General features: G+C 49.5%; 1 protein-coding gene and 1 long non-coding RNA gene across 4 annotated transcripts in view; one reads left to right on the top strand and one right to left on the bottom strand.

The window, feature by feature from the left end:
• Positions 1-986, top strand: part of PDPR (pyruvate dehydrogenase phosphatase regulatory subunit) — a 52,500-nt gene extending 51,514 nt beyond the window's left edge. For all 3 annotated transcript variants that reach the window (XM_011962249.1, XM_011962257.1, XM_011962251.1), the window contains one exon: positions 428-986. In XM_011962249.1, the coding sequence (XP_011817639.1) occupies positions 428-832 (405 nt within the window). In that variant the 3' untranslated portion in view covers positions 833-986. The remainder of the gene's footprint in view (positions 1-427) is intronic.
• The window catches only part of LOC105526319, a 19,293-nt gene continuing 7,836 nt past the window's right edge, over positions 283-11,739 (bottom strand). Inside the window, exons 2-3 of the long non-coding RNA XR_001004064.1 lie at positions 2,722-2,803; positions 283-457 (exon numbers count right to left, since the gene is read on the bottom strand). This is a non-coding gene — a long non-coding RNA (uncharacterized LOC105526319). The remainder of the gene's footprint in view (positions 458-2,721; positions 2,804-11,739) is intronic.

Genomic DNA, 11,739 nt, shown 5'->3' with positions numbered 1-11,739 from the left:
TTGCAGTGAGCCAAGATTGCACCACTGCACTCCAGCCTGGGTGACAGAGCGAGACTCCGTCTCAAAAAAAAAAAAAAAAAAAAAATTCTTCTAAAGTACTGTACTGATATTTTATTAAGTGAGTGAGTCTTTTTCCTAAATGTTTTTGTTCTGTCTGGTTTTGTGACTTTATGTTTATAAAATAGGCAACAAAATATGTACCTCTGTTGTTACAAAAATTACCAAGGGGTCTTTTATATTTCACATGCAGTTTTTCACATGGTGGAAATCACACCATTTCCCAAAAGCTGGCAGGGTTGTGGTTGGAGGAGGCTGTGCCCCTCTCTGTGTCATTGTGGTGACACCAGGGGACCCTTCCCACGGTGCTGCTTTCTGTGCCGAGGGTCTGAGTGTCACTGAATGACTTGGCAGTTCCTTTCTTTCTTAGGGCATGGATTTCATTGGTCGTGATGCCCTCCTGCTGCAGAAGCAGAATGGAGTATATAAACGCCTCACCATGTTCATCCTGGACGACCATGACACAGACCTAGACCTTTGGCCTTGGTGGGGAGAGCCCATTTACCGGAATGGGCAGTACGTTGGCAAGACCACCAGCAGTGCCTACAGCTATAGCCTGGAGCGCCACGTTTGCTTGGGCTTTGTGCACAATTTTTCCGAGGACACACGGGAAGAGCAGGTGGTGACAGCGGATTTCATCAACCGGGGAGAGTATGAGATTGACATCGCAGGATACCGCTTCCAGGCCAAGGCCAAGCTCTACCCCGTCGCCTCCCTCTTCACCCAGAAGCGCCGAAAGGATGACATGGAGCTGAGTGACTTACATGGGAAGTGATGCCAGGGCAGCCTCACCTTCTCCCCATCATCTTGTCCTGGAGCGGGCGTCACCTTGGAGCTTTTCTTCCTTCTGCCTCCGTTCCTCTTATGGAGCTTTTGCCTCCCGTCTCTCATCTCCTTGATATAATTTTGAACTTGACCTACTTTAAAAATTTTTGCTCTGCAACCTTCCTTGTCCTTCCACCTCCTCCTCCTAATATTCACTCTAGACTCTTTTTCCCTTCCCACCCCCACTCAGCTTTCATGGTGGCAGGAGGTGTGTCTGACAGGCAGGACAGAAACAAGCTCCACTGTGGACATGAGTGACAGTGACAGCTGCTTTCAAATTCTGCATCTCAAAGCACAGCAAGCTGGGGTGGTGCAGGCCTCGGGGCACGAGTCCCTCTCCCTTGGGTTCCATTTTCTTGGAGCAGCCTATTAATTCTGCTGGGGTTGCCGTGTGTCGGATGCCGCTCGTTCTCCTGTTCCGCTGTGCTGTGAGCTGGCACTTGATACCTCTGGCAAGAGGATGATCATCTACCTCACTGATGAGAGGCGTCGCACAGACGTTCTCTGGTCTGTAGTGGAGATAAGCAGTTAACCGGGCATCACCCTCATCCTCCCTGCAGAAGCCGTTAGCAGACCTTTGGGCCAGGGCAGCCTCCCTATAATTTTCTGCATCTCTTGCTGATCTCTATAATAAGGTTGCTTTTTCTTTCTTAGTTGAGTAAGCAAGTATGCCACAGTGGTTGAAGGGGAAAAACCATGTTGCCTTGTGTGTTGCTTTTCCTAGTCAAAAGGGTCTGACCTCAGAATGTCCCCGCCGCACTGACGCTGAGTGGTCTGCTGTGGAAACGATGCTGCTTTTCTCTCAGCTGTCCAAAGTTCAGCCATCCCTCCTTCCTCTTCTCCCAGTGTGCCTGACTTTGTCAGGTCAGCCTCACCTGTCCCCTTCACAGTTGGCCCATAAAGTCATGTTTCTCTCCTTTTAGAACAGGGAGGGAAAGGGATCAGGTGTGTCGTCCTGGGCCCTTCAACCTTGTGGGCCGTGCTGAGTTCCAGAGAGCTGCCAGAATTCTGGGTTTGACTCTCCAGCACAGAGCAGAGCTCCGCAGAGGTGACCCACATTAGTCCACTGAGAGTTCTGAGTCTGAGGGGTGTACGTTGCATAAGGCTAGAGACTCTGCTTTTCCTCCTTTCACCGCAGGCTCTTTGTTTCCCTCCACCCACCCTTCCATATCCTCTGGAAGACGACGTGCGTGCCTAGGAGTGCCCTGCACTTTCAGGCAGTGTCTCTGTTTTCCCAAGGTGAAACTTAGATATCAGCAGTCCAGCCTCAACACTTCATTATCCCCTTGCATATCAACTGCCCTAATCTGACTTTTTTTAAGTGCACACAAACTGCTATAAAACATTTTGGTTAGCTAAATTCTAACCTTTGGTGTATTGGTATCTTGGAAGCATTAGCTCTGTTAGGTCTATAAGTGTATTAAGGGAGATCCTTCCATTTCATTAGAGCAGCTTAAAATGCTCAGGTGTCTGCCTTCTCTGGTGTTTCTTTGGGATCTCTGTTTACCCACTTAGGCTGGCTCCTTCTAGACATTTCTTGCCATTTCCCCAACTAGACCACTCCTAGTGATTACTGACTTTAGTGTCCACCTTTTTGGACGGTTCTGGTTGGCTTATTAAAGGAGCATATGATGAGAATTCTGTTTGGGGGTCTAGTTGTCTTAGGGCAAGTGTGTACTTAACTAGCCGAGAGATGCTGCCTCTAGGCAGCGAAGAGGAGAGGAGGAAAGGTGTTGCCAGCTGGAGGGTTGACCAGTGAACAGCAGCTGTGAATGCCTTGGGAGAGGAGGAACAGGTCCTTGGGCAGATGCAGGCATTACCAGCAGGGAGCAGACTTACCTTCGAAGATGGAGACAGGTGACTGGGAGCAGGCCTCCCCTGCTCTTCCAGACACGTAGCATTTGCACCCCTCCAAAGCCATCTTTGTAAAGGAAAATGTATTTGTAATTGAATCCAGAATTTAGTTACACATAGACATAACTCTTTAACCTTAACTTTGGCAATACATTTGTGCTTTAAGTGTTACATAGCAGTATCACCACTTACTAGGATCCAAATCGAAAGAATAAAAGCTGTCTCTATAGTTTAAAATTGAATAGTGCCATCATCACAGTATATTAGTCAAATAGAAGCTTCATCAGAAGTGTATCCCACATAGAGTTTTAAGACTTGGATTCTCGCCCGGGCACGGTGGCTCACGCTTGTAATCCCAGCACTTTGGGAGGCCGAGGCGGGTGGATCACAAGGTCAGGAGATCAAGACCACGGTGAAACCCCATCTCTTACTAAAAATACAAAAAATTAGCCGGGTGTGGTGGCGGGCGCCTGTAGTCCCAGCTACTCAGGAGGCTGAGGCAGGAGAATGGCGTGAACCCAGGAGGCGGAGCTTGCAGTGAGCCAAGGTCGAGATCGCGCCACCGCACTCCAGCCTGGGCTAAGAGCAAGACTGTGTCTCAAAAAAAAAAAAAGACTTGGATTCTCTTCTGCCCTTGTTAATCTGCAACTAATTACTAGAGATTGACATGTTTTTACTTAGCTGTCCTTTCTAAGAAGTCAGGAAATCTGATACTGTGTCCGAAACTATGCACTGTTTGTTGAACTAGAACCAGAAGTCCTGGCCTCCTGTTAAATGACGTCCGTTTCCCTCTCCGAGCAATAGAGTGCTTGTCTTGCCAGGAGAGGAAGATAGAGGGGTGAGCACTCAGGCTGTCAGTTGAAACACCTTGTCCGTGAATAGGGTCATACTCCTAAGACTGACGGGGTGTTGATATTCTAGGACATCACTTGTTTATTGAATGCCCCAAACATCCAGATTTGTAGCACTTCAGAGTTCATCCTTGAAGTCTCTCCTGGTTCATTCAAATATAGGCTGTGTGAGTCTGGTGGTTTTCTGTAATTGGTCTAATGTGAGCTCTTTGAACAGACAGATCTGACAGTGAATGACTCTCCCCTGCTTCTGGCATAATTGCTTTGCCTCTGTCTAGTGTCCAAGCCTCTTAGCTGGTCAAGAGGAGAGGGCAGCATAACTTCCTGACCATCGGTGTCAGACGTCGGAGCATTCTGGACTCCTGAGAGACAGTGGCCTCTTGAGTGAACGGAGGGGCCAGTAGATGCCCCGATCCAGAGCTGTGGCTGCAAATCCAGCAGGAATAAGGAGGGACAACCACAGCGTCGCCATGTGTGTGTCATTTCCAAGGGTTTGCCTTGTGTCTCAGCTCATTCTGGGGAGCCTGTTTGTCTTCTCTCCCTAGAGATTTTAAGGATTCTGGACTCTTGTGAATGGGTGACTGGACTTGGCTTTATAGAGTTGGGTGCTTTTTTCTCTCTGCAGTTACCTGTCATAGCATTTTGTGCTCACATGGAGGACGGTCTCTGCCTTCTCTTGTCGGTGTATGCCATCTGAACCTAGGAACACATGTGTTGGCAGAAACAGATGGAGACCCAGTGTTGAGGGTTGCCAGTTTTCCATGGGCCTTCCCCTCCCTTGAAATGCCCTTAGTTACCTCCCCTTCATTGTCAGACGACGTGTGACTTCTTTTCTTAGCACTGCCAGGGTAATTGACTTCCATCTAAGCTTGCATCAGGAAGATGTTCCTCCTGTGATCGTTGGTACTGAAGCCAGAAAATCTCTCATTCAGGAACTCTGAGGAGCAAAAAGGGACAAACACTAACAGCTGAGCGGGGCCATGTGATCTCCCTTCACCTTGCGTTGCTGTCACAGCACCTTGTATGAGGGCAGGACAGGCTCCAGCAGAGAGAACTGCACAATGACCACTGTATTTTTCACGCTCTTCCAGGGATCCCTGTCCCCCCACATTCAAGAGATCTCATTCAGGCCAGAGACACAGAGACCACATTGCCCGGAGATTAAACCCCGGTTTCACTCTGGCCCCAGGAGTAGAGGCTGGCCACTCCTGTTTGGTTCTCACTGGGAGGCACGCTGGCCCTGGATCGTCTCCTCATGCACAGCTGGAGTTTTACCTGTTTGCTTGCTTTCCTGGACTGCTGTTTCCAAGAAAGTAACTAAAGCGTATGAAAAGTGAACCTCCAGCTTCCACAGTATATTACCTGCCTTTGCATGTATTTGAAAGTTAGCCTCCTCCCTCGCCACCGTCTTGGTGGCAGTAGCGGTGCAAGAATGATGGGAGATTTCCAAGGGCGTTGAGTGCTTCGCTGAAGACAGGAAGCACTCAACCTGTAGCCTTCATTTCTGGCTCTGCTTCTCCTCTGGTGTAGGGACGCATTTCCTGGCATTTGGCTTGAGTCTGCACCAGTTTTTGAGAACCTGAAATAGAAGGGAATCTTCTGTGACCCGCAGTCTCCATTTTGGCCCTACAGTACTGGCCTGGTGGAGGAATTTGCGTTGGCTTGCTTTCAGGGGTTAGTTACAAGGGTCAGTTTTATGTCTCTCTTGCTTCACCAGTGTGGTCAATCAGGGTCTTCTTTAACATCTAAGATAGGGGTTTTTGTTGGCCAGGCGTGTTCGCTCACTCCTGTAATCCCAGCACTTTGGGAGGCCCAGCAAGGTGGGAGAATCGCTTGAACCCAGGAGGCAGAGATTGCAGTGAGCCAAGATTGCACCACTGCACTCCAGCCTGGGTAACAGAGTGAGACTCTGTCTCAAAAAAAAAAAAAGTTCTAAGATAGAGGTTTGGTCAACAGTGGTTAATAATAAATAAGAACCTCCTGCCATTCTAATTTTCCTGCTGCACCCCATCCCCCAAACACCCATCACAAACATTGATATAAGCAGTATTAGCACAGTATAAAGAATGTTCACCTTGCACATGTCATTTCAGGCACATGGATTCCGGAGAAGCACAGCTGAGTGGAAGAAATGGTAGATGTGTGAGGCTTGCCCCAGGCCCTGTGTACACACAGTAAGTGGTGCCCATGGGTCTCTCCATCAGCACCTCCTCCCCGCCACCACTTCGGGCCAACACTTCAAGGTGCTGAGTTGTAAGGCTCCCCCATTGTCAATACCGGGCTCGCCTTTGCAGCCCCGATCACTACCAGTACACTCTTTTCCAAGATAACTGAATATTTTTGTATGCCTTTGCCTGCCTTTGTCCATAAAACATCAAGAGTTGTTTGTGATTCTTGACTTCTCCGAGCAGAGTGTCTGCCTCTCTTGGAGAGTTACACATTTCTTCATGGGCCATTTTTCTCATTCTTAGATGCACCTGTTTTTATCCTTTGCAAAACATCTTCTGCCTTCTTGTTTTCCTGTCAAAGACAGAAATTACAGGAGATAGGGAGGATTTTTTAGCATCTCTGTCAAAAGATCTATGTCAGAATTTCCTTTGCACACCAAGAACTGGAGCTTAGAGCCCCGCTATTCTCTAAGCCAGGTTCTAGTGCCTTACACTACAGAATGTCAGATGGTGGGTGCAGATTGGAAGAAAGAGAAAAGTTCATCTCAGCTTGTGGGTTCCCATCCGCCCCACATAGCCTCTCCTTCCTCAGAACAATGGGCGTGGGCTAGAAAGCTCTTTCAGTGAAGGGTTTTCTAGCAGCTCAGTTAACACTTTACTCTCTGGTCAACACTTGGGATGTATAAAAATGCCATTGTAATTACTGTAGAGTCCTGTGACTCATCATTTGTGTTTGTCAATGTGCAGTTCAGCTTAGCTCTTCTCTATTCCTGTGTAGTTACAGTGTGGCCCTGAAGACACCCGAGGCACTTCAGTAAGTGGGATCTTTTCTAGAGATCCTTGGTGACTTTGGGTGCACAGGGTGACCGAGCATTTCTGCCCCTGTGAATATGGCACTAACACTGTGCACTGTCTCCACCAAGCAAGGTTTCCACTGAGTTTCTTCTGACGTTACTAGGTTTGCAAATGAATAAACAGACATTTTAACTACTCTTGCACGGCTGCTTGTGAAATGTTCTTCATCTGTAGCGACTTAAATGTGTTTGCTACCAGAAAGCATAAACAGTGTGCAGAGGAGTGTGTGTGCCTCCCTGTGTTAGCACAGTGTAAGGAGAGATTTGTGAATGGGGGTAGGGAAGATGCAGGTGTTTATCTGACCCTCCCTGCAGCGCTGGAGTGACTGGGGGGAAAAGCTTCCCGCCTCCTCCTGAAGTTCCGACCGGCCATCTGCCTACAGCTGACCTCATAGGAGGAACTTGCCACCTGACGTCCCACGCGGGCACACGTGTGCTCAGGTTTGTGTGGAAAGCAAGGGGGGTTGTGTTCTCCCACTGTGGAAACAACACAGAGAAACAGTCAGTGCTCTCTTTCTACACCAGCTTCCATCCACACGTTAGTCGCTGGACTTGACCTGTTCAACTAATTTTTTTTTTTTTTTTGAAACGGAGTCTTGCTTTGTTGCCCAGGCTGGAGTGCAGTGGTGCGATCTCGGCTCACTGCAACCCTCACTCCCAGGTTCAGGTGATTCTCCTGCCTCAGCCTCCAGAGTAGCTGGGATTACAGGCAGGCGCCACCATGCCCAGGTAATTTTTGTATTTTTGTAGAGACGGGGTGTTGCCATGTTGGCCAGGCTGGTCTCAAACTCCTGCCTCAAGTGATCCACCTGCCTTGGCCTCCCAAAGTGCTGGGATTATAGGTGTGAGCCACTGTGCCTGGCCCCAACTAATTTTTGAGTAGTTTTTTTTTTTTTTTAAGTATTTGTACTTTGAGAATCTCATAGGTTCACATGTTTACAACAATCTCTTCATCTTGTCTTCTAAATCAGCCCCTTCTATTCCAGTTCAGGAATGGTCAACCACACCAGAAACCTGGGACTCACCTGGTCTCCCCACTCGCCTCTCCCTCTGCCTCCTGCTTATCACCCAGCCTTACAGGGTCTGTCTCCTCAGTGCCTCTCCTCTGTTCGGACCTTTCTGTCCCCACCACTGCTGCTGTGGCAGAGAGGGTTGTCAGCCCCGACTTCAGGAAAAATCTCTTACTGATTTTCCTGCTTCTCATGTCATCCCCCTCCCACTGCAGGGTTGTCTTTATAAAACACGGCAGGTCACTTTACTCACTGCCTTGAAACCGTTGAGGGACTCCCCTTTGTCATGAGACAAAGCTCTCAGTCCTTAGCCTGACCAACCAGGGTCTCCAGGGTGTGCCGGGCCACACTGCCCCAGGGCTCCAGCCCACGCTGCGTGTGATGCGGCGCCTGCAGCTGGGTGCGTGCTCCCTGTCCACAGCTGGATCTCACCTCGAATCCTGCTCTCCAGTCACACTGAGAGGTTTCCCACTCCCATATTTGCTCACTAAAATGCATCCTGGCAGCCGTCCCCTGTGCTTGTGGAAAGTCCCGAATTGAGGGTCACATGAATCTCCACTCTCCCAAGTTGTCCTGACAGAGCCCTCCTGTCTTTCATTTGATTGGTTGAGATGGAGTTTCGTTCTTGTTGCCCAGGCTGCTGGAGTGCAGTGGCGGGATCTCAGCTCACCACAACCTCCGCCTCCCAGGTTCCAACAATTCTGCCTCAGCCTCCGGAGTAGCTGGGATTACAGGCATGCGCCACCATGCCTGGCTAATTTTGTATTTTTAGTAGAGATGAGGTTTCACCATATTGGTCATTGGTCAGGCTGGTCTCGAACTCCTGACCTCAGGTGATCCACCTACCTCAGCCTCCCAAAGTGCTGGGATTACAGGCGTGAGCCACTGCGCCTGGCCCCTCCTGTCTTTCAAAAGCTTAGCCCAAGACCACCATCATCCCACAGTGGAGCTTTTGCTTCCCCAAGAGAATGGCCCCCTTTGGGGTCCTCACACACCTGTTTCTGATATGTCTTTATTTGGTTCTCTGCCCTGCTGGTTCTGTAAGTCTCGAATTCTCTGAGAAGAACTCAAATTCTCCCAAACTCCAACACCTCACGTTGTGTTTGGTGTTTAACAGATAATTAAATGAATGGGCAAAAAGTGGAGGGCAAAATCATTAAAATGTCTTTTAAGATTTAAGGATTTTAGGCCGAGCGCAGTGGCTCACGCCTGTAATCCCAGCACTTTGGGAGGCCGAGGCAGGTGGATGACCTGAGATCGGGAATTCAAGACCATCGTGGCCAACATGGTGAAACCCCGTCTCTACTAAAAATGCAAAATTAGCCGGGCATGGTGGTGCATACCTGTAATCCCAGCTGTGCGGGAGGCTGAGGCAGGAGAATCGCTTGAACCAGGGAGTCACAACTTGCAGTGAGCCGAGATCACACCATTGCACTCCAGCCTGGGCAACAAGAGCGAAGCTCTGTCTCAAAAAAAAAGGGGGGGGGGGATGTAAGGGTTTTAAATGTTTGATTTTTTTTTTTTTTTCTTTTTGAGACAGAATCTCGCTGTGTCACCAGGCTGGAGTGCAATGGCACGATCTTGGCTCACTGCAACCTCTGACTCCCTGGTTCAAGGGATTCTCCCACCTCACCCTCCCAAGTAGCTGGGATTACAGGTACATGCCACCACGCCCAGCTAATTTTTTGTATTTTTAGTAGACATGGGGTTTCACCATGTTGGCCAGGATAGTCTCGATCTCCTGACCTCATGATCTGCCCACCCCAGTCTCCCAAAGTGCTGGGATTACAGGCTTGACCCACCGCGTCCGGCCGTAGCAATTTTTTAAATGATTGTTTGCCAACTTTACAACAGGACGAGGTTGTTTTTCACTGGCCAGTAGGTGGCGGTATGGCACGTGATTTGAGCCTCCTGGATTCACACAGCTGTTTACATGGAAAGCCCAGTGCCGGGACCATTAGCACCCCAGTCAGGCCATGCCTCTCCCTCCCAAGGGTGCTCACCCAGTGTGGCCTCCATGTCACAGGGGGACTGAGATGAGGCTCCTTTAGTACACCCTCCCTTGAGAAGAGCAATGTGTGCTTACCCTCCAGTGGCTTGTTCTCATGAAATGCTCTGCAGTTAGGGACCTTCAGATGCTTAGATCTGAGGTGTCACCTGATTCAAGCCCCTCAGAATCCCAGACTGTTGGCCGGGCGTGGTGGCTCAAGCCTGTAATCCCAGTACTTTGGGAGGCGGCGGGCGGATCACGAGGTCAGGAGATCCAGACCATCCTGGCTAACACGGTGAAACCCCGTCTCTACAAAAAAACACAAAAAACTAGCCGGGCGAGGTGGCGGGTGCCTGTAGTCCCAGCTACTCGGGAGGCTGAGGCAGGAGAATGGCATAAACCCGGGAGGCGGAGCTTGCAGTGAACTGAGATCCGGCCACTGCACTCCAGCCTGGGCGACAGAGCGAGACTCCGTCTCAAAAAAAAAAAAAGAATCCCAGACTGTTGTGGTGGGTCAAGCGCATGGGGCTTTGGGTTTACTGGCCTGGGCCTGAATGCCAGCATTGCCTCTTCCTTGGTGTATGACCTTGGGTGGTTGCCTTTCCTAGGCCTCTGTTTACTTGTTTTAAAGTGGACAGTGATGCCTACTTTATAGGGTTGTTATGAAACTCAACTAATGAATATAAAATACTTGACCCAGACTGTTATGGTGGTTCACGCCTGTAATCTCAACACTTTGGGAGGCCGAGGCAGAGGAATTGCTTGACCCCAGGAGTTCAAGACCAGCCTGGGCAACTTAGGGAGACCCCATCTTTACCAAAAATCAAAAAATTAGCCAGGTAGAGTGGTGCGTGCCTGTAGTCCCAATTACCCAGGAGGCTGAGGTGAAGGGATTGCTTCAGCCCAGAAGTTCAAGACTGCAATGAGCCGTGATTGTGCCACTGCACTCCAGCCTGGATGACAGATCAAGGCCATATCTCAAAAAATATAATACTGGACCCATTGCAAGATCTTTCCATGCACGACAGTTGTTCTTCTATTACTCTTCCAGGATGAATTGCACGGCCTGCTCCCTTGGGTTTCCGGGTTGCAGGAGATGAGCAAAACTGAATGACCTGAGTAGGCCAAGAGCAAAGTACATGGGTCCAGACCTGGTGGCCAGTTGCTTGTGATGGGAGCTGGGCTGGAGTCCCCAAGTGCCACTAGTACTGACATCTTTTAACTATGTTCATTGTGACTTGTTTATTTATAAAAGTAACCACTGCGCCTTGGTGTGGACTGAACTCTGAACTCCAGATACATGCGGTGAGTTAACCATGGTCTGGGGAGCTGTTTCCATGCCCAGGACATGCATCTGTGAGCATCATATGTGAGCAGATAGAGCCATGCCTCTGGTGATTTGAACGCCTGCGCTTTCCAGCTGCTTCAGGGCCCTGAACATCGGTGGATGTTTGTACTTCATTCCCTTCTCAGCCCAGCTGGTCCCACTCCGCGACTGTGCTCTAGGCATTTCATCTCAATTGGGTGACATACTTGAATACAGCAATTATGAGAACAGCAACTTCAGAAGAACATCTGGCATCCAGACCTCCCCAGCCTATTTACACAAGGTACCAACTTCTGTAAGCCTTGAAAAGCTAAGTCATCCGGGCTGGGCACAGTGGCACACTCCTGTAATCCCAGCATTCTTTGGAAGGCCGAGGCAGGCAGATCACTTGAGGTCAGGAGTTCAAGACCAGTCTGGCCAACATGGCGAAACCCCATCTGTACTAAAAATACAAAAATTAGCTGAGTATGGTAGTGCATGTCTATAATCCCAGCTACTTGAGAGGCTGAAGCAGGACCCGGGAGGTGGAGGTTGCAGTGAGCCAAGACCACACCACTGCACTCCAGCCTGGGCAACAGATCCCTTGGTATAGATACAGGGAGCCTGGGTGGTCTCATCACAGCAGAACCTCAGCTCTTGGCATATTCTTTCCTTTGTTACCAGCTTTTGAAACTGAAGTGTAGTAGAGTCATGAACCAGACTCTGAAACAGGAACCAGACAGAGAAACATTTTAAGAAGTAGCAGCTGGCCGGGCGCGGTGGCTCAAGCCTGTAATCCCAGCACTTTGGGAGGCCCAGCAAGG

This window comes from Colobus angolensis, unplaced genomic scaffold, assembly GCF_000951035.1.
Source record: "Colobus angolensis palliatus isolate OR3802 unplaced genomic scaffold, Cang.pa_1.0 Scaffold116, whole genome shotgun sequence".
Classification (NCBI taxonomy): Eukaryota; Metazoa; Chordata; class Mammalia; order Primates; family Cercopithecidae; genus Colobus; species Colobus angolensis.
The sequence above is the reverse complement of the archived record's forward strand: the minus strand, read 5'-3'. Positions and strand labels throughout refer to the sequence as shown.